Below are 23,023 nucleotides of genomic sequence, written 5' to 3' on the forward strand. Positions count from 1 at the left end.
AGTCTAGAAGGGGGAGACAGAGAACAAAACAAAACATATTAACAAAATAAAATAAATAGAATAAATATGTACAAATAAAATAAATAAATAAATAGAGTAATAAATACGTACAAACATATATACTATATACAGGTGCTGTGGGGAGGGGAAGGAGGTAAGGTGGGGGGATGGGGAGGGGGAGGAGGGAAAGAGGGGGCTCAGTCTGGGAAGGCCTCCTGGAGGAGGTGAGCTCTCAGTAGGGCCTTGAAGGGAGGAAGAGAGCTAGCTTGACGGGTGTGCGGAGGGAGGGCATTCCAGGCCAGGGGGATGACGTGGGCCGGGGGTCGACGGCGGGACAGGTGAGAACGAGGCACGGTGAGGAGATTAGCAGCAGAGGAGAGGAGGGTGCTGGCTGGGCTGTAGAAGGAGAGAAGGGAGGTGAGGTAGGAGGGGGCGAGGTGATGGAGAGCCATGAAGTTGAGGGTGAGGAGTTTTTGCTTGATGTGTAGGTTGATTGGTAGCCACTGGAGATTTTTGAGGAGGGGAGTAACGTGCCCAGAGCATTTCTGGACAAAGACAATCTGGGCAGCAGCGTGAAGTATGGATTGAAGTGGGGATAGACAGGAGGATGGGAGATCGGAGAGGAGGCTGATGCAGTAGTCCAGACAGGATAGGATGAGAGCTTGAACGAGCAGGGTAGCGGTTTGGATGGAGAGGAAAGGACGGATCTTGGCAATGTTGCGGAGGTGAGACCGGCAGGTTTTGGTGACGGCTTGGATGTGAGAGGTGAACAAAAGAGCGGAGTCGAGGATGACACCAAGTTTGCAGGCTTGTGAGACAGGAAGGATGGTAGTGCCGTCAACAGTGATGGGAAAGTCAGGGAGAGGGCAGGGTTTGGGAGGGAAGACAAAGAGTTCAGTCTTAAAATGGGGATGAAGACTGTGAGCCCCACATGGGACAACTTGATCACCTTGTATCCTCCCCGGTGCTTAGAACAATGCTTTGCACATAGTAAATGCTTAGCAAATGCCATCATTATTAGAGAAGCAGCATGGCTCAGTGAAAAGAACATGGGCTTTGGAGTCAGAGGTCATGGGTTCAAATCCTGGCTCTGCCAATTGTCAGCTGTGTGACTTTTGGCAAGTCACCTAACTTCTCTGTGCCTCAGTTGCCTCATCTGTAAAATGGGGATTAAGACTGTGAGCCCCCCATGGGACAACCTGATCACCTTGTAACCTCCCTAGTGCTTAGGACAGTGCTTTGCACATAGCACTGTGCTCACATTTGCTCACATTTTAGACTGTGAGCCCACTGTGGAGTAGGGACTATCTCTATATGTTGCCAACTTGTACTTCCCAAGCACTTAGTACAGTGCTCTGCACACAGTAAGCGCTCAATAAATACAATTGATTGATTGATAGTAAGCGCTTAATAAATGCCATCATTGTTATTATTATTATTATTATCATCTCTCCTTCCCCCTCCATCCCCCCGCCTTACCTCCTTCCCTTCCCCACAGCACCTGTATATATGTATATATGTTTGTTCGTATTTATTACTCTATTTATTTTACTTGTACATATCTATTCTATTTTGTTAATATGTTTTGTTTTGTTCTCTGTCTCCCCCTTCTAGACTGTGAGCCCACTGTTGGGTAGGGACTGTCTCTATATGTTGCCAACTTGTACTTCCCAAGCGCTTAGTACAGTGCTCTGCACACAGTAAATACAATTGATTGATTGATTGATCTCTAGTGTCTATTGCTAACCTCACCAATTCTGACTTAGCACACTAACTGACCACAATTTTCTGAACTGCCGCCTTGCCCCAATGCTCCCCTCCCCCTCCCGCACACACCACAGTTCAAATTCTGTCTTCACCTGCTATCGGGGCCCCTGGACTCTGGATACGCTGAACCCATGGCAGGCTGTCACACCCCTCCTGAATTCCCTATGAACCCTCCCACCCCTGATTCTAAAGTCTGTGGCCTCAACTCCGTCTCCTCCACCAAACTCAATTCCCTTGCCCCATTCCCTCTGTCACTCTCACACCTCAACCCTCAGTTCCAGATCACCCCAAAATTCCACTTTCTTCACTTCTGCATGCATGAAGCTGAGCCCAGCTGGAGAAAATCCAGGCACCAAGCTGACTTGGAACCTCAAATTCACTCTGTCCTGTTCTAATTCAGCTCTGTCTTCTGTTCTCCAACTCTTCTATTCCTTCCTCATCAATTCCCACACCCACAACCCACACTATTTCAAAACTTTAACTCCCTCCTGAAGCCCCTAATGCCCCTACCATCTCCCTCCCTAATTGTTGATGACCTTGCCAAATACTTAGTCTGTAAAAATAGAAACCATTGGGGTTAATTTCCAATAGTCCTTCCTTCACCTTCTCAACCCTCTACTAATTCCTCCTCTTTCTCTGCCTTCCCAACTGTCTCTAAGTGATCTCTGGCCTGCTCTTCAACTCTACCCCTTCTACCTGAGCCTCTGCCTCCATCTCTTTTCTTAAAAACAGCCATTCTCACTCTCCTCCCCTTCCTCACTGTCATCGTCAGCTTATAACTCTTGGATGGCTACTTCCTCTCTGCCTTCAAACATGCCCATGTATCTCCTGTTCTAAAAAAAATCCTCCCTCAATCCCAGTACACCCTCCAGCTATTGCCCCATCTCCCTCCTCCCTTTTCTGTCCAAAGTCCTTGAAAGAGTTTCAACATACACACCCACTGCCTTCACTTACTCTCCACCAACTCTCTCCTTGACCCACTACAGCCAGGTCTTGGCCCCTTTACTCCACCAAGACATGCCTCTCTAAGGTCACCAATGACCTTCTCATTGTCAAGTCCAATGTCCCTACTCTGTCCTAATCCTCCTCAATCTTTTGGCCACCCTTCATCACTGCTGATTAGCCCCCTTCCCTTTGGAAGATCTTGATTTTGCCACCATGGTATTTACCTTGTTCTCTACAAAACTCACCAATTCCTCTGTTTCTTTTCCTGGCTCCTCCTCCATCTTTTATCACCTTTGGGTGCCTGCAAGTCTCTGTTCTGGGGCCCCCACTCATCTCGCTCTACACTCACTCTCTCAGGAAGCTCATAATCTTGCAAGGATTCAGCTACCATCTCTACGCAGATGATTCCCAGAACTATTTCTCTAGTCCTCACCTCTCTCCTGCTATTCAATCTTGCATCTATTCTTGCTTCCAGGACACCTCCACTTGGGCCTCCACTTGGATGGCCCACTGGCACTTCAAATTAATCACATCCAAAACTGAACTTTCCTCTTCCCTCTTCAACCCTCCCCTCCTCCCAACTTTCCCATTTTAGTCAGTAATGCCACCAGCCTCCCTGTCCCTGGACCCCGTAACCTTGGTGTCATCCTCCACGTCTCACTGTCACTTCAGCTCTCACATCTAATCACCTGAAAGATTTTACTGGTTTTTCCTCCAAAACACTTCCCAGATCCACCCCTTCCTCTCCACCGAAACAACCATCACCCTGGTTCAGGCACTCATATCACCAGTAATGAATGTACTTCACTGTCCTAAGCTTGTGAGAAGTACAATAGACGCACGAGACACTTTCTGTGCCCATGAGGAGTTTACACTCCAGTGAGGGAGATAGACATAGAAATGATCACAAGGTAAGACTACTGTGTCAGCCTCCTCACCGGTCTCCCTGACTCCAGTCTCTCCTTTCTGCCAATCCGTATTTCCTGCTGCCGCCCAGATTATCTTTTTTTATGGTATTTGTTAAGCACTTACGATGTGTCATATACTGTTCTAAGGTCCGGGGTAGATACAAGTCTTTCTGAAATGTCACCCAGAGCACTTTCTCCACTCCTCAAACAACTAAAATGGTTCCCCCTGCATTAAAGGAAGTTTCTTACTGTTGACTTTAAGACTTTCCCCATCTCGCACATAGGCCCTTTCACACTCTACCCTCTAGTTTGCACTCTTTGCTCCCCTCAAGCTCACCCCTCACTATACCATGCTCTTGTCTTGTCCCCTGCCACCACCACCACCTCCGATCCTTCATTTATGCTGTTTCCTCAGCCTGGAACTACCTTCTACAAATCTGGCAGATCTCAGTCCGCCTCACCTTCCAAGCCCTCCTAAAATCCCTCCTCTTCTGACAAGGCTTTCCCAATTAATCCCCAACACCCCGAGTCATATCAACATCCAAATCCAGCATTTGTGTGTTCTTTTAACCCATCCTTGCCACTTCTGTATATATTTTTCCAATTGTACATTCAAATATGTATTCTGATTTATTCTCTCCTGGCCTAGTCATTCAACTCCCTTATATGACCCTCTTTCATCCTGTTGCTCCCACTGTTTGTAAATGTTAATGTCTGTCTCACCTGTTAGATTGTAAGTTCCCTGTAGGCAGGGAATGTGCTTCTGTTGTACTTTCCCCAGCACTTAATAGTGCTTTTCACTAGGTAGGTGGTCAGTAAATACCATCACTACTACTACTACCATTAGGTGCCCCGATCTGGTGACAAGTACAGACATGAGCAAGGAGATGGGGAGATGAGGAAAGGGAAAACCGCTAGAAAAAAGAGGTAGTTCCAGCAGGAGAAGTATAAAGCCCTTAGGACTCTTTTGCAGTCTGGGTAGTCAAAGGAAGCTAAGAAAATAAAAGAAAGTGACTGGGTCTGCATAGGGTAAGTGGGCTTTAGGGGATTTTTTTTCTTCAGAGGAAATCTCTGGTAACTGGACAAAGCAAACCGCTGACACCAAACAAATGCCTGCCTGCAGACAACTTTTGATCTTTGAACTTTGATCTTTTGAACTCAGGGGCCACTCATCCAGCCTGAGATTGGCCTCAAGAATCTTGGCACCAGCATGTTTACTTGACAGACAGACTACTACTGGTCAGGTTTCTCACTGACTTCTAGCCCCAACCCCTTATTTTCCTTGATGGACAGTGGTCAAAAAAGCCAGTCCCAGTCAAATTATAAGGGGGAAGCAGGACAAAGGGGAGAGCTGTTTTGTTTGTCACTTCGTTATCTAGTCTGCCTGCTGACTGCTGACCAAAACAGCAGCAGCAGTGTTAGCAAGTTTCAGAGAAAAGGGCACCAGTCTCCTTGCTGTTCCTTGCATTTCCTTGCCGGAAATGAAACAAACCAAGGTTGTCCCCAGTAGAGAAGAATTAGCAACACTACTGGATCCAAAAGGAAGGTGATAAAGAAAAATTAATATCAGGGTCAACTGCATTCTAGCCATCAGAAACTATGCCCAAGGACATGATCCCATGGGAAAAAAAATACTCCCTTCTAGGACCTCGAATAAATTACATCAGCTGATACCTCTAAAGTGGCAAAAAACAGAACTTCAGAACATATCTGTAATGCTGAATTACGACCTGAGGCAGAACACTATGGAGGGCACGATGGGGGGAAGGGAGTGAATGAGGTATATCCCTTTTCTGAGCCTAGAGCTCAGGATTCTTCTTCTTTTTAATAAGATTTGATTCAATCATATGCAGACATGATCTGCAAGAAAGGAAAACAAAGAGAATTGCTCATAGGCAGAGGGAACTATAGGAAAAGGAGAGGAGAAGCAAATGGAAGCAATCAATGGATCAATCAATGGTATTTATTAAATGCTTACTGTGTGCAGAGCACTGTACTAAGTGCTTGGGAGAGTACAATACAACAGAATTAGCAAACACATTCCCTGCCCATAGCTTACAGTCTAGAGGGGGAGACACACATTAATATAAATAAGTAATTTATGATATACAATTTGAAGATATGTACCTAAGAGCTGTGAGGTTGGGGGTGGGGCAAATATCCAAAGGTCACAGATCCAAGTGCATAGACAACGCAGAAGGGAGAGTCAGTGGGGGGAAAAGAGGGCTTAATTGGGAAGCAGATAGGTGTGTCCCCGTTCTATGGTGATGAAGATTAAAAACTAAGTGTTTTCCATGGGTCCTGTATTAGGAAGACAAAGTCTGGTGTTTTATGTTAATGAAGAATCTAGTGTGAGCAGAAAGTGTACAGCCCAAAGGAAACCAAAAATGAACAGAGAAAATCTCAATCTAAGCAGAAATGTACATATTTTAATGTATCAGTCCAACAGCTGAAGCGTAGAAAAATGTTTTCGTGGCAGATGAGGGTTTTCATTTTCTGTCTTCTACAGGAGGCAGTCACCCCATTCTCTAAGGATCTGCCTCATATGGGCAGAGTTTCTGTAAACCAATCCCCCAGCCTCAAAACAATGTAATCGAGTAGATTATTCATGCCAGGAAATAGGGGACAACCATTTGGCCATTTCAAAAATAGTTCAGATTTTAGTAGATTGATTTAGCAAGCTGTATGTGCTGTAACTATGTAGGTATGTCCATATGTACTGGTGTACCCCAGATCCTGAACCCCCCACAGTATGTGCTACCTGAGGATAAGTGCTACCCCTTTTGCTAATGTACCCAGAATTCTTAAGCCTTGCCCCTGGCATTATATTCAATCGCTACAGGGAAGTCACTTGCCTTCTTGCCCCTTCTCTCCTCATCCCACTAGTGCCCTTTGCACTCTATCCTGTCTCCAGCAGTTTTCGTGTGCCACTCCTGCACCTCAAACTTAGCCTTCCGGCGTCCTTCCTCATGCTCCAGAATTTTTTTTAACTACTGACATGTGCAAAGCACTGCCTCCCTCACCATCTTCCTGCTTGTGGTGACACTCCCCCATCTCAGCACCAGCTGTAGCAATGGGGAAAGGGACAAGCTGGGGCTGGATGGGGAAAACAGCAGTTGCTGTGGGTGGAGCTTCCCATTCCCAGCTTGTTATTGACAACTGGGATTGGGGTTAGGAGGTTGGGCTACAAGCTGGAAAGAGCAAGGGGAGGGGTACACAATGACACTGGAGGTTCTTGAAGTTCCAAAAAATTTGGAGTGCAAGGTGTGATGGCTAGGGAGACAATGGCAGAAGGAGAGGAGTTTGGGTCATGAGGGGAGGGGAAGGAGCTCTTGGTGGGGAGGGTGTAGCAGGGAGAGCTCTACACTGTAAGTGTTCACTATCATGCCAGGGTTGGTTCTGAAATAGACCCTAACTGAATGCATGTAAAGCATGGAACCATTCATGATTCAGGCAGTTTTGAAGACTCTGACCCAGCCAAAACAAGCCAAATCATGCAGTATGTGTGTATGTATGTATATATGTGCATGTGCGTGTACATATATATGTACACACACATCTATGTATGGATCAAGAAAAGGAGACAGAGAGGTGTTGCTACAAATGTATGAGAATCTCCAAATCAATTTCTTTGTTGCCAAAAACCTCCACCAAAAGATGCTAATCCCTTTATCCCAACCTTACCTCCTTAACACGGTCTAGTATCAATGGAAAAGTGGTCATGGCTCCTCGGACAATAAATTACAAGGGATCCATTTACTGCTTTGAGTGAGAAGAAAGACATTCTGCAAAGGATTCTCACTTGTGATACTTCAAATGTTTCAGAATTTCATCTTTATGGGCGACTTCAATGCTGACTGCAGCTATGTCCCAAAGAAATCCTGGAAGGAAATCCAGCTCAGAACTGACCCAAGATTTGTCTGGCTGACTGGTGATGATCTAGACACAACAGTGAAGGAAAGCACAAACTGTGCTTATGACAGGTAACTCCTGACTTGGAAGCAACTAGTCCCCCTCATCAAGGTCATCCCTAAAGGGTTGCGGGCAGGGAACCAGCAGGACCAGACCCTCAGGTGACCTGCCACTTCATCCCTGCCCTTCCCAAGTCCCCGGTGCCCACTTTTCCTCTGCGGTCCCGTGTGGCGGCAACTGTCCGGGGCCTCTTAGGAGCTTGGGTGCCCAGCTGCTTCTGCCCTCCTCCTGCCACCCTGCGAGGTCACAGATGGCCAGAGATCTGCTTACAGGGCTTTAGGGATGAGCATCAATCTGCTTCTAGCTCTCTGGGTCTCAATTTCCTCAAATGTAAAGTGGGGATTTGATACCTGTTCTCCCTCCCACTTGGACTGAGAGCCCAGTGAGGGACAGGGATTGTGTCCAATCTGATGATCTTGAATCTACCCCAGTGCTTAGTACAGTGCTTAGCCCATAGTAAGTGCTTAAAAATACCGTCATTAGTATCATGGGATTTGACTCTATGGGTTTCCCAAAATAAACCAACCTAATTCAGGACATAATTTCACTGACAACTTTTTAATCAGTCAATCAATCATTTTTATTTACTGAGCACTTACTGTGTGCAGAGCACTGTACTAGGCACTTGGGAGACTATAAATGTTTATTTATTTATATTAATGTCTGTCTCCCCCTCTACACTATGAGCAGGAAATGTGTCTGTTATCTTTATACTGTACTCTCCCAAGTGCTTAGTACAGTGCTTTGCACACAGTGGTGCTCAATAAATATGAATGAATTAATTAATTAATGGGGCTCCCTAGGGTGTGGGGCTCAGGTCAATTACCCTGCCTGGCTCTTCCCTAGAAAGAGCTAGCCCCACTTCTATCCACTTCCCCAAAATGGCACAGAATTGCTGCTAGGGGTCGCCACAATAAGGACTTTCATTCAATCGTATTTACTGAGCGCTCACTGTGTGCAGAGCACTGTACTAAGCGCTTGGGAAGTACAAATCGGCAACAGATAGAGACTTCTGCACTTCCTGCCCAGAGAAGCCACCCAGGCTGATGGGCCCCAAACAGGGTTGGTGCTTTGAGGAGGGCTTTTTCCTTGGGAGCTCTGAGCCTCATTAAGTTGGGTGGAGAAGGAACCTCTTTGGAACGCCAGTTGGCTCAGCCACTCAACTGGCCTGAGCCTCTGGAATTTCCCTGCCAACAGTGCAGCTTCTGGATTTTGCCACATTCTGATCTAACACCCCAACTTTTAGGCTCATGGAGGCCAGGCTGGCAAGGAAGACCTGAGAAATCCTGGCCCAAGAGTGACTTGGAAAAGCCTGCTCTCTGGGCCCTTCCTCAGATTTTCACATCAATCTGCAAGCTGACATTAGAAATCAGCACCTACCGCTTGAGTCTGTTGTGAAAAAAGAACTAGATGGAACAGAGGAATAGCACTTTATCAATCATTTTCATCCATTTCACAAACTACTTGCAACTTCAAGAATAATAAGCACTGGTGTTTAGCTAGAGCTCATTCTGAGCGGGGAGTTCAGAACTATTTAAAGTCATTAGCCCTTGGGAGCCATTGTCCCCCACTGAATCAATTTCATTATCAGGAAACCCTCGGCATACCCAAGCACCTGGCATATCCAGGCACATAGCCAGCCCTAAAAACATCCAACTCACAGTTATTTTTTGGTCTGCATCACAAAAAATAGAGAGCTAGAATAATTTGATGAGTTTTCCCTGTTCTAGGATTGTGATTCATGGCAAAAGTCTGAGGAGTGCCATTATCCCAAACTCAGTCAATGTCTTCAACTTCCAGGTGGCCTATAAAATGAATGAAGAAGAGGTAGGTCTGCCTTTTTGCACTGCAGTTTTCCCTGTTTGGTTCATTGCAGTAGAGTTCTGGTTTCAGAAATTTTCCAAATTCCAAACTGATTCGGATTGGGGCTAGTACCCAGAGGTGTCTTTCTTTCACTCACAGGCCCTGCAAGTCAGTGACCACTATCCAGTTGAGGTTGAGCTGAAATCTTTGCGATGGTCTAAGAAGAATCAACCACCAAAGAAAAAGAACTGAAAATACCAATTTTACTGCCAGGCTCTTTTGCCCGTGATGCTCATTGATTTTTTCTCTGCAATTCCCCCAAACCCCAACCCCAGTATAAGCCTCTGTAAATCTATCAAAGTTGAAAGTTCACTTTGAGTATTTTAAAGCCTTGTAAATCATTTTAGATAATTACAAGAACCCTCACTAATGGATGATATTAAGTATTAAAGGTGAAAAGTGAATCAGGCTTAAGGAACACTGCTGACTCCTTAAGATAAGCGCGACATAAACAGAGGATGATATGAGGAAGTAAAGGATCATTCAGAGGTTGCATCGAAATTTGTTGAGCTTTTTCAACCCATTTCAGATTCCTCCTTGCCACCCGCCACCCCCGATTCTATGACATGTGTTTTCTATACACTATTTAGGACTAACACAATGGAAGAATTGGGGAATATTCTTCCTACAACCCAAGGCAGTCCTGGTATAAAATGATTCACAAGTTCATGCAAGTAGATTTGGTGTAGAAAGAAGCAGTTGTGCTCATCAAGTCAAGACATGCTGCTGCAGCTATGCTTTCCAGCCTCTGACTCAGCCTTACCATACTGGACCATGCAGTACTCCGTGTTTCTTTGGGTTCTTTCATCTTAACAGTATTTGATCCAGTAAAATAACAAATAGTGGCAAAGAAGTAAAGTTCTCGTGGTAATGGTAGATACTATTTTCCCTTCTTAGCATATCTAGCGCAGAAAACCTCTCTTTAACCCTGCCCCTAGATGTGGTATCCCCTCTTTACTCAGTGACAAAAACCCTAAAGTGTTTTCGAGAACCACGACAATGCCAAATGAATGGGGAGGTCCATTTAAGACCACCTCTACTTAATGAAATAGCAGAAAACCGCTTTCTTCTAGCAGCATATCAGCTGAATCAATCAATTATATTTATTGAGTGCTTACGGTGTGCAGAGAGCACAATACTAAGTGCTTGGGAAACTACAATATGAGTTGGTAGACACATTCCCTGCCCCTAGGAGCTTAAAGTCTAGAAAAAGAGACAACCATGTAGTAATAGTATTACTAGTAGTAAGAGCAGTAGTGGCATCAGTGGGAGTAGTGATAGTAGCAGTAATAGCATTTATTGAGTACCCACTTGGCATGGTGCACTGTATTACGTGCTTGGGCACTGTGATAACATGTCTTTCTAAGCTAATAGTTGACATCGTTTTCTCATCAGGCATTCCTGCAGGCTACCCAATCACTGGAGTGTGTGTTTCTGTGTGTGTGTGATCCTGCTGACCCAGACATCATCAAAGTGCCTGAGCATCCATTTAACAAACAAGCTAAGCTTCCTGAAAGTACAGTTAACCCTCCAGGTTTCCAGCTTAGCCTTAGCTTTAGGGTGTGAGGAAATTTTTGTTGTCTGTCTTTCCTGGGATGGTAGCCAAATCAGGAAGTCCTGCAAGCTCTTAATTTGAAGGTCTTAGCATGAGGAAAATTATGTAGCATCAGGGTGAAAGTCTAGGAGCACACTGTCATGACAGTCTCTGACTATCTCTCTCCACTCCTGTTCATTCATTCATTCAATTATTTATTGAGCACTTACTATACACAGAGCACTGTACTAAGAGCTTGGAAAGTACAATTCAGCAACAGAGAGAGACAATCCCTGCCCACAATGGGCTCACAGTCTAGAAGGGGGACTACTATACTCTCCCAAGCGCTAAACAGTGCTCTGCCACCAGTAGGCACTCAATAAGTCACTAGAGCTTCAACAACTCAGAGGAACCAAAAACTGACTATTGTCCATTTTCTACTATGGAGTGAACAGTTCATGGCCAGATCCTTTTTTTTAATTTTTAAAAAGGGACTTTCCCACATCTCGTATCTGTGTGGAGCCAACAATCCAATAAGGAACTGAGTCAGATTTGTTTTCACTTTCCAGCAACACAATAGAATATCAAATAGTCTTTCTTCTTCCATCATACGTCATGACTGATTGTCCCCATATAACTAAGAAAGGTCAAATGGTCTTTTAGAAAAAAAAAAAATCACATTCTGTTTGTTGGCAAAAATCTGAGTTTTTATCATAATTCTTTGCATTGCTTTTCACCTTTAAATTTTTAGCCTCCACCCACATTTGAATTCTTCACAACCTCAAATGTTACAGACTTTATTAGAACCATTTTTTTTTTTCCATTTGAGGTCTCCATAAGTCCCCTGTTCCAGCCACACTGTCTCATTGGAGTTCCCTCTATTTCTGCTTCTGTGGAATTGAGTCCTTTATGTGACTAATGACATAAACTGGACAGTTTGACTTTGGTTTCAGTGTTACATAATTCCTCAGAATTTTGAGTTATTGTGGACAATCAAGAGAACAGAGAGATAGAAAGTGCTTTGGAAAAATAGAGCTGAAGACATGGAAGCCTGTCCCCTAGGAAGAACAGCATCAGGAGAGGAAGCTCAGAGCACAGTAAGTGACACTGGTGGAAAATATTCCAAAATGAGCCCATGCAATTGCCAAGTAACCTCCTAATTCCAGGGTTCCTGAGTGTTCTGCCACCCCTGCACCATGCACTGAAACAATTGCTGGCCCCATAATGATCTCAAGCTTTAAGGTTCCTATGTTCTGAATTGATAAACTCAAAATGTGATCCTTATTGCTAAATGAAGACATTCTTTTCTCTCACAAAACAAATTGCCCGATGCTACTGTATGTGCTGTCAAAACATTAATCTGCTGGTATTCACTGCCCTCCTGGTATTGATGAATTCACTGCGACCTTTTGTTAGCACTTACGTAATTGTCTCTTTTCCCTTTTTTGTCTATGGATAAGGGAATGGGCTGTTTCAGAACCAGGGACCCAGGATAGAACAGAATTAAAATGACTGTTCTGTGGATTCTCTCAGCAACCAGAATCAATGCTATTTACTGAGCATTTACTTTGTGTAGAGCCCTACACTAAGCGTTTGGGAGAGTGCAATACAGTTGGAAGGTACAGCCCCTGCCCTCAATAAACTTACAGTCTAAAGGGACAGATGGACAGTAAAAACAATTACAGGGAAGGGAAGCAACAGTGTATAAGGATCTGTATGTAAGTGCTGTGGGGGTGGGGGTTGGAGGGGTTGAGATTAAGTAGTAGGGAGGGAAGATTGGGTGCAGAGGGATGAGGGCTTTGAGAGCTTTTTAAAGAGCCCAGACCTCAAGCTGGGTGGCATATCTACAGATCCTAGATTTAGGCATGGAAAGAAGACATATGGAATAAAGTGGGGTAGGGACTGTCTGTCTTCCAGCCTATTGGGGGGAAATCAAGAAGGTCTGTAGAAAGCAAAACAAAGCAAGAGCCCAGTCAGCTTGAAAAGCAAAGTAGCACTCTCTACAGCCATGTAAAATCATGGTGGCTCAAAGTGGCATAGTGTGGTATAAACCCAGTATGGGCAGGGATTGTCTCACTTTATTGCTGAATTGTACTTTTTTAAAAAATGGTATTTGTTAAGCACTTACTATGTGCAAAGCACTGTTCTAAGCACTGGGGGGGATATAAGGTGATCAGGTTGTCCCACCTGAGGCTCACAGTCTTAATCCCCATTTTACAGATAAGGTAATTGAGGCACAGAGAAGGTAAGTGACTTGCCCAAAGTCACACAGCTGACAAGCGGCGGAGCCGGGATTAAAACCCATGACCTCTGACTCCCAACCCGTGCTCTTTCCACTGAGCCTCGTTGCTTCTCTTTCCAAGTGCTTAGTACAGTGCTTTCCACACAGCAAGCACTCAATAAATACGATTGAATGAATGAATGAGCGTTTATGCAGAGAAATGAACGTGGGTATGCAAAAAGGTGGTTAATGAGGGAAGCCTGTATATTTTGTTTCAATCCTGGTTGCCAGGGGTCTGAATAGTGGGAGGGAAGAAGGGAAGGTAACACTAGAAGTTAGTCATTGTTTTTTCCCACTAGGGGGAGCTTTACTCACGTGAGGAGACCCTTTCTCTCCTGGGTTGTTGCAGGCAGAGGAAACCAGTCTCTCCAACTGTATGTGCCACACCAACATTACATGTAGATGCCACTAACAGGCATTGGGAATAGGCAAGAGGGACATATGGAAGCTACTTACCTATCTGCCTTTATAGCCCCCTTCTCCCTCTTTAAATAATGATGGCATTTGTTAAGCATTTACTATGTACCAAGCACAGTTCTAAGTGCTAAGGTAGATACAAGGTAATCAGGTTGTCCCTCGTGGGGCTCACAGTTTTCATCCCCATTTTATAGATGAGGTAACTGAGCACCGAGAAGTTAAGTGACTTACCCAAAGTCACACAGCAGACAAGTAGCAGAGTCAGCATTAGAACCCATGACCTCTGAATCCCAAGCCTGTGCTCTTTTCACTATGCCATGCTGCTTCTCATTAAATCATTTAAATCATTTTGGAGCATAAGTAGAGTCCAGATGGAATTTTTCTCGGGAAGTTTGACTTTATCATACTTGAATCTGTGAACGGGTGAAGACTTCCTTCTAGAAGAGAGGTATCATCACCATCATCATCATTATCAATGGTATCTGTTGAGTGTTTACTATGTGCAGAGCATAGCATTAAGCACTTGGGAGAGTACAACAGAGTTGGCAGACACGTTTCCTGCCCACATTGAGCTTTCAGTCTAGGTATAAAGGTGTGAGGGGGTCCCCCAGCCCCCAAACCCCTGCACCTTAAAAGATATGGGTTGTTTTTACTCTAAATCCTTTAAGAGATAGCAGTTTGGCTCCTAGGAGAAGCACCACATTGCCTAACTAAAGATGACAGCCTTGATTTTATGGTGGATTACTATCTCAACTGCTTTTAAAAAGAATGTATAGCTGCCTCCAAAACCACCACAAATATACTGGGATGATCGACGTTTATGTGTGTACCTGGGGGAAGCAGATTATCCTTTGTCTCAGAGGATGATAAAGAGATGATGGGACTCACCTTTGCCAGCTAACGACTCTAAAACCCAGCACAATGTACCCAGCAAAGTCCCTGTGAATAACTGGGAAAGCCCAGAAGAGCTCTGGGGGAAGAGTGTTTGGAGCCATGAGATGCAGGATCAAGCTGGAACAGGAATTCATAAGGAAGCTTCCAATCCAACCATCTCCTGGAGATGGTGCAAGAAGGCCTGCAGTACCTCTTAGCTGGACCCAGCCCTCAGGAGAAAAGGCCCAGGACCATCTGCGCTGGGCAGTGAATCGGGGCATGAGTACCAGGGCCCAGTTGCTCAAAGACTAGCCAGCAGGGAGCCTCCCTCTGCACACAGGTCCCCTGGCCAGGACACTGAATGCAACATCGGCCCAGCTGGAGAGTTGGGGGGAGAGAGAGGAAGAGGCACTGTGAGAGAGAATTTGAACTCATTCTTGCTTGGAAGCCTACAGCTCCCTTAAACTGGGTTTCTACTAACTAAAAAGTCAACCTCATATCCCCCAACATAAAAAAATAACAATAATAATTGTTAAGTGCTTACTATGTGCCAGGCACTGGACTAAGCGCTGGGCTAGATACAAGAACATCAGATCCCACGTGGGGTTCACAGTCCAAGTAGAAGGGAGAACAGGTTTTGAATCCCCATTTTGCAGATGAGGGAACTGAGGCCAAGAGAAGTTAAGTGATTTGCCCAAGGTCACACAACAGGTAAATGGTGGAGATAGGATTAGAACCCAGGTCCTCTGATTCCCAGGCCTGTGCACTTTTCACTAGGCCCCGCTGCTTCTCATAACATGATTTCAGCAGGTCAGAACTGCTTTTGAGTTGGCAGACCTACTATTTCCATTCTTCCATTTGGAGAGTTTCCTGAGGTTGCTGCATTAAATTCCCTTACTCTCCTTAGCCACTCCAGAGATGGGATGGCCTACAAGATCCTACAGTGGATCTGGGATTGCACTGAGGGACACAGTGATTCAGTATCTCATTGGCCACCTGCAGAACCAGAGCAAGTGACCAATGAGATAAAGAGGCCACCAAGATCCTAAAAAGTGAGCTGCTATTTTGGGATGGGGGAGTGGCTGACAGCAAGCAACCCCAGTGCAGGGAGGGGTGTGGCAGCAAGTGGTGGCAGTGAACTAGAGGCAGCTGGGGCAGGGATTGGGGATGGGGTCAGGCCTCACATCTCTCCTGGAACGGGGTTTACGTGGGTGGAGTTGCCACTGCCCCCGAAAGTCTGGAGCAGCAGCGCACTGAAAGATAATGAAGCATATAGCCTAGTGGAAAGAGAACAGGCCTGGGAGCTGAAGGACATGGGTTCTAATCCCAGCTCCATTGCTTGTCTTCTGTGTGACCTCGGGTAAGTCTCTTCACTTCTCTGTGCCTCAGTTTCTTCACCTGCCAAATGGGGATTCAATACCTGTCTTCCCTCTCCCTTAGAGTGTGAGCCCCATGTGGAACAGGGAGCATGTTCGACCTGACTGTCTTGTATTATGATGGTGGTATTTGTTAAGCATTTAGTGCCAGGCACTGTATTAAGCACTGGGGTGTATACAAGCAAATTGAGTTGGACACAGTCCTTCAGCCCTTAGTACAGTGTCTGGCATATAGTAAGTGCTTAACAAATACTATTATCACCACCATCATATGGATCTTGGATTACTGAGACACTCACCCCAGGGGCTTGGCAAACAACCCGAACAGAAAGCAGAACCCCAGTCATCCTCCAAGTCTTCCTCAATCCAAGTCACACAGCCAGCCTGTGGTTGCTGATGAGCTGCGGTGATGTATCTCTAACCTGAAAAGGGCAGTAATGCTTGCACCTTTGTGACAGCGGATCTCTTGCAGGGAGCACTGGTTCAGGGTCACAGAGGCAGGAACTCCACTCTAGGTGGTATTGGTTCAGTGCAACAGCTCCAGGAATTCTCCTACACAAGGCCATTGGTGCCAGAACTTTTTTTTTTAATGGCATTTGTTGAGCGCTTACTATGTGATAGACACTATACTAAGTGCTGGGATAGATACAAAACTAATCAGGTTGGATCCAATCCATGTCCCTCATGGGGCTCAGAGTCTTAATCCCCATTTTATAGTTGAGGGAACTGAGGCACAGTGAAGTGATTTACCCAAAGTCAAACAGCAGGCAAGTGGCAGATCCTGGTTTAGAACCCAGGTCCTTCTGACTCCCAGGCCCATGCTCTATCCACTAGACCACACTGCCACCAGGTGGTGTAGATCCTGGGATTCCAAGTGTCCTTGTGGATCAGTCCTCCAGTTTCTCCAGGCAAAAGGCAGATTCTTTCTGACTCTGCTCCCGCTTCTTCCCCCAACCCCTCATAGTTTTCCCACCTACCAGTGTTATAACATTATCAGCCAGGTCGATCGGTCACTGCTATTGCCTGTTCTTTCTCCTTCCAATAGGTTCCTTTTATCCAGCCCCAGTTTAAATATGGTGACTTCCTTTCCTGGCCAGTATAAAGTTTTCTGGGTCCCCCTTATCCTAGAGCCATCATCTTCAGTACATGGATCCATCCACCCATGAAATTGAGCCTGGTCTTGTTTGACCCTCGATGGTCTGTTCCCCCATAGCCAGAATGCAGAGTGGGGAGTAAATGGCAGCACTCTGGAACAGAGCTGGGCTGAGAAAATGTTTCCATCTCACAGCAGTGACTGCATCAGGCTATGGGTCGTGAAGCTCCCTCGGTTCTTTCAGTGAGCCCTGCAAGGCTGCAAGTGAGTATGGGGTGGTGAGGGTGCCCCATAGTGCCTTTGGTTCCTGCAGTGAATACTGCATGGCTCCAGGTGTGTGCAGAGGATGGGGAACTACTGCGGGAGGGTGTCTGCATGGGGGCGGGGTGGGGGGGGAGACGGTGAGGAGGAGGGCAGGGACAGGGCTGGCCGGTCTTGAACATTTCTGGGGGAGGTGTCCCAAGGCAGAGCTGTAGGAGCATAGGGCTGGGCCCTGGGGCTCCTGTCCAGAGCTGCCCAATTCAGATGGCCCAGTCCGGCCCCTTGGACTACTACTATGGACACTGGGATATGTTCCAGGGAGGAAGCCAGACACCTCAGGGCTGACCAGGAGGAGCCAGGCCACTCCTACAGCCCTTGGGAAAGAAGACCTCTGGGTATGTGCTCCCATCAGGCTGTGGGGAGAGCCACTTCTGGTGGAGAGACCCATCCCTGGGGCTCTGTGCCCTTTACCTTCACTCCTGCTAATATGCAGTCAGTGGAGGGTTTGGAAAGCCAGATGACACATGGAAGCCCAGAGAGGACTCAATTTAGACACTAGATGGCAGCAACAAAACTCATTCAAGATCACTTCTTACAAGATAATCAATGAAGGCCCAGACCCTGACCTATAAGGTGCTCACAATTTAAGTGGGACATAGGGGACATATAATAAGAGTGTAATCCAATTAACAGTAAAAACAAGATAAAATTCAACCATCCAAAAAATCAATAACAAAATATACAAGTTAATCTGTACCTTAAGGGGGCAGTCTTCAGTACCTCATCGTTCTAGGCAACCTCCGCTGGTCCACTGCTCCTCTGCTGTCTAGCAGGATGAGGGAAACTGTTTTAGGCATAAATCGCCACCTCCTCTCAACTCTGGAGTCCTGGTGGTAGGGAAGCTCTGACCCATGGCCATCCCAGCTTCTACCTACCCTCTACTCCTGTGCAGGATGGAGATCCACTCTCCCTGTGTGTCTCTCTGTAGTTTCTTTCTCTCTACCCCTTTTTGTTCCTTTGGGTTTTTTTCTTATTCCTGCCTGTCTTTGTTCCTTACTTCCTTGTCTCACTTTGTGGACAGAAAATACGATCACTTTAGGATCACTGCTACTTCCTACTCCTCCTTCCCTTCCTTCACCTCCTCCCCTTCCTCCACCTCCTCCCCTTCTCATCCCCCCACCCCCGTTTTCCTCTTCCTCCTCCCCTGCCGCTGAGCACAGCATTCCAGTTCTGTGGGAAAGCTATGCCATCTTGTGGTAATGCTGAAAACCTTTCTGCCCCGACGAGTTGGAGAAAAACAAAATGAAACTAGCAACACAGCTCAGCCCAAAATGCTGTGGGCAGGGAGGCCTTTTCAACTCCAGCACCTGCTTCCTGGGGCTACAGGTGGCACTGATACACTTAAGGAAACGAATACAAGTGCTGACCTACAAAATCACCCTTGGCTGGCAGAACCATTAGACAACAGAGGATGCCAAGCAACATATGTATCAATCAATCAATCATATTTATTGAGCGCTTACTGTGTGCAGAGCACTGTACTAAGCACTTGGGAAGTACAAGTTGGCAACATATAGAGACAGTCCCTACCCAACAGTGGGCTCACAGTCTAGAAGGGGGAGACAGAGAACAAAACAAAACATATTAACAAAATAAAATAAATAGAATAGATATGTACAAGTAAAATAAATAAATAAATAAATAAATAGAGTAATAAATATGTACAAACATATATACATATACAGGTGCTGTGGGGAAGGGAAGGAGGTAAGATGGGGGGATGGACGGGGGATGAGGGGGAGAGGAAGGAGAGGTCTCAGTCTGGGAAGGCCTCCTGGAGGAGGTGAGCTCTCAGTAGGGCCTTGAAGGGAGGACGAGAGCTAGCTTGGCAGATGTGCGGAGGGAGGGCATTCCAGGCCAGGGTGATGACTTGGGCTGGGGGTCTACGGCGGGACAGGCGAGAACGAGGCACGGTGAGGAGATTAGCGGCAGAGGAGTGGAGGGTGCGGGCTGGGCTGTAGAAGGAGAGAAGGGAGGTGAGGTAGGAGGGGGCGAGGTGATGGAGAGCCTTGAAGCCGAGGGTGAGGAGTTTCTGCCTGATGCGCAGATTGATTGGTAGCCACTGGAGATTTTTGAGGAGGGGAATAACATGCCCAGAGCATTTCTGGACAAAGACAATCCGGGCAGCGGCGTGAAGTATGGATTGAAGTGGGGAGAGACAGGAGGATGGGGGATCAGAGAGGAGGCTGATGCAGTAGTCCAGATGGGATAGGATGAGAGCTTGAACGAGCAGGGTAGTGGTTTGGATGGAGAGGAAAGGGCGGATCTTGGCAATGTTGCGGAGCTGAGACCGGCAGGTTTTGGTGACGGCTTGGATATGAGGGGTGAATGAGAGAGCGGAGTCGAGGATGACACCAAGATTGCGGGCCTGTGAGATAGGAAGGATGGTAGTGCCATCAACAGTGATGGGAAAGTCAGGGAGAGGGCAGGGTTTGGGAGGGAAGACAAGGAGTTCAGTCTTGGACATGTTGAGTTTTAGGTGGCAGGCAGACATCCAGATGGAGATGTCCTGGAGGCAGGAGGATATGCAAGCCTGGAGGGAGGGGGAGAGAGCAGGGACAGAGATGTAGATTTGGGTGTCATCAGCGTAGAAGTGATAGTTGAAGCCGTGGGAGCGAATGAGGTCACCAAGGGAATGAGTGTAGATCGAGAACAGAAGGGGACCGAGAACTGAACCTTGGGGAACCCCCACAGTAAGGGGATGGGAGGGGGAGGAGGAGCCTGCAAAAGAGACTGAGAATGAACGACCGGAGAGATAAGAGGAGAACCAGGAGAGGACGGAGTCTGTGAAGCCAAGGTTGGATAGCATGTTGAGGAGAAGGGGATGGTCCACAGTGTCGAAGGCAGCTGAGAGGTCGAGAAGGATTAGGATAGAGTATGAGCCGTTGGATTTGGCAAGCAGGAGGTCATTGGTGACCTTAGAGAGGGCAGTTATCCTTTTTGCAGTTATTTGAGCACAGCTCATTCAGGCTGCAGTTCTCTCCCTTCTGCTGCAACTGGTTCTCCATGTATGCTTGGTTTTTAGAGTTGTATGTGGGCTTAGGGAACTGAAGGGAAGACTTTGTATCCTTGGCTCCTAGTTCCTTATACCTTTGCCTGTGGTCCTAGCAGTGGAGAAGCTTGCCCTGTTTCCTTCTGCTCCTGGGTCAAAAGGCAGAAAAAACAGTTCAGAAGGAAAGTGTTTGGCTAGGAAGGCGGAATGAGGAGCTGATGAACATTCGGACCTGGGACTGGGAGGATGAGCTGGAAAGAGATATGGCTACGCAGCCCAGAAATTAAGTTCTCACTTTGGAGCCTCTGAGGATTTCTGGCTCTAATGGTCATTTCTACTTGTCAGTTTCCCCATTAACTTCACTAAATAATAGCACTGCAAGTTATTTAATAACACATATTCACAGAAATTTGTATTAATAGAAATTTATGTCTGTATTCTGAGGCTCATCTTTGCTTCATTTGGGTTGTCTGTACACTTTGATTGTAAGCAATTAGTGGATTTCATTCTGGTTTTTAATTTAAATTTTGTTCAGCACCTAGCACACCACCAGGTAAAGATTAAGCTCAAATCATGTCAGTTGACCAGCTACCTGGTGGGGTTTGGAGGGTTGAGGAGAGAGTGCTTGGGAGAAGAAATTTGTTGAGGATCATTACTTTTTGTTTAATGTCGAATGATAGAGGCAGTGCTTGTCCTATTAGGGAGAACCAAAAAGAAGCTCTGACAAATCCAAAAAAAAAAAAAAGATCTGAGTCTTTGGCCCATATGTATATATCGATCTATCCTTCATTTTCAAAGATGACAATATTCACAATAGGATGATAATGAAATAACTGTGGTATTTTTGAAGCACTAACCATGTGTGCAAGACCCAATGCTTGACCAATCAGTACACCCTATCACGTTGTCTGCAATTAAGAATAGACCTTTGCTGGATTAATGGGTTTGTCCCATCCAGGGCCTATCTCTGTTTTTGAGCCTAACTCTTGATATTCCATGCTTCTCAAAGCCTTTGCTTATCTCTTCTCCTGCTTGCTGCCTGCCAGCTTGGTCAGAAAGCTGCGGTGGCCTTTCAACAGTCCACTACTTCGCCTCATTATCTGAGACTGCGCTTCACCGCATCTTTAAATTGTTTATTCTACCCTCCAGGTTTGCACAGTTCTCCTTGTAGCAGCTGCTTGAGTATCCTGCTGTCATCCACTCTACTCACATGCCCCTGTGAAACTATCACCTGTGGGGAAAATCTGATAAGCCCATACATCCTGCATTGTAAGGGATGGGTATGAATCTCAGACCCCTGTCTCATCACCCCCAAAATAGCCATCAGGAGTCCCCTAAAGTGGAAACCAGGGTAGTGGAAGCCACCATAGTAGTGGCAGAGAGTTCAATGTGGGGCAGCAACAGTAGGTAGGCAGAAAGTATGACTGTCAGCTGACACTGCACACCCTTCCTGCCACCAACCCAACTGCAGCTGCTACTATTGCTGCTGTGGCTTTCACAGTCTGCTATTCCAGGGGTTTCCGGTGTGGAGGAACTGCATGCAGCTCATCAGCTCTGGAACAAGGCAGCACACAGTGGAGGCAGCAACAATAGAGGGACAGCCTGTCTGATGCTGACTCTCTCTATTCATCTTCTGTGTTTGTTAAACATGTCCATGTTTGTCTGTCACCCCTGATCCTCTCTCTCTCTGTTCTTTCTCTCTCTCTCTCTCTCTCTCTCTCTCTCTCTCTCTCTCTCTCTCTCCTCTCTGTCTCTCTTATCTGAGTATGCATCTGTCTGTAGAGGGTATGTCTTCCTGGGCCTTCATCCCTCTCCCCCCTCCCCTTCCTAAGTAAGGATACCAGTTGAGGGAAAGAGGGCCCAAAGGTAAGGTCTATATCCTGGGACCCTAGAACCACTAGCTTTACAATGAATTCTACAAAAAGGGAAGATTCCTCTCAGATTCCCTTAATAATTGTGGTATTTGTTAAGTGTTTACTATGTGCCAAGCACTGTACTGAGTGCTGGGATAGATATAAGATAATCCAGTCCCACAAGGGTGCTCACAGTCTAGGAGGGAGAACAAATATCAAATCCCCATTTTACAGGTGGAATAACTGAGGCACAGAGGAGGTAAGTGACTTGCCCAAGGTCACACAGCAGACCTATAGTAGTGGAGTTGGAATTAGAACCCAGATCCTCTGACTCCCAGGCCTATGCTCTTTCCATTAAGCCACATTGCTTCCTTTGGAGGAAAACCCCTTTCCTGAACCTCCCTTGGAGCATATGTTCCATCCTTGTTAGTTAGTTCTCTGGGTTTTGTAGTGATGGAAAATCATCTGGAGACTCAAGTCTCCTAAAAAGCAGCAGTTTAGATTCCAAGGTTGTCAGGCAGGCTTTCAGGCAGGCATATTACCATAAAGTGGAGTTTAGATGACTCTGAGTCTTCTAAATGGTGCCCTGCCCAACTTCAGTCATGGAGTTTTGCTTCTGTTTGTTTCCATTGACTTAGTTTGGCTCAATCAATCAATAAATGAATCAATCAACTGTATTTATTGAGCAGTCATAGTGTGCAGAGCACTGTACTAAACACTTGGGAGAATACAATATAACAGAGTTGGTAGGCACATCCCTGCCAACTAGTCTAGGCCCAAATGAGACAGTATAGATTCAAGCCCAAATACACATTTGCTGACAATCTT

General features: G+C 46.1%; 2 protein-coding genes across 4 annotated transcripts in view; one reads left to right on the top strand and one right to left on the bottom strand.

The window, feature by feature from the left end:
- DNASE1L3 (deoxyribonuclease 1 like 3) overlaps nt 1–9,894 on the top strand; it is a 31,536-nt gene extending 21,642 nt beyond the window's left edge. For both annotated transcript variants that reach the window (XM_038739872.1, XM_038739873.1), the window contains 3 exons: nt 7,446–7,603; nt 9,323–9,419; nt 9,555–9,894. In XM_038739872.1, coding sequence (XP_038595800.1) covers nt 7,446–7,603; nt 9,323–9,419; nt 9,555–9,647 — 348 coding nt within the window. In that variant the 3' untranslated portion in view covers nt 9,648–9,894. The remainder of the gene's footprint in view (nt 1–7,445; nt 7,604–9,322; nt 9,420–9,554) is intronic.
- The window catches only part of ABHD6 (abhydrolase domain containing 6, acylglycerol lipase), a 114,750-nt gene extending 96,381 nt beyond the window's left edge, over nt 1–18,369 (bottom strand). For both annotated transcript variants that reach the window (XM_038739870.1, XM_038739869.1), the window contains exon 1: nt 18,048–18,369. The gene's annotated coding sequence lies outside the window, so the exon portion shown is untranslated. The remainder of the gene's footprint in view (nt 1–18,047) is intronic.
- Between the last annotated feature and the right edge of the window lie 4,654 nt (nt 18,370–23,023).

This window comes from Tachyglossus aculeatus, chromosome X1 (assembly GCF_015852505.1).
Source record: "Tachyglossus aculeatus isolate mTacAcu1 chromosome X1, mTacAcu1.pri, whole genome shotgun sequence".
Classification (NCBI taxonomy): Eukaryota; Metazoa; Chordata; class Mammalia; order Monotremata; family Tachyglossidae; genus Tachyglossus; species Tachyglossus aculeatus.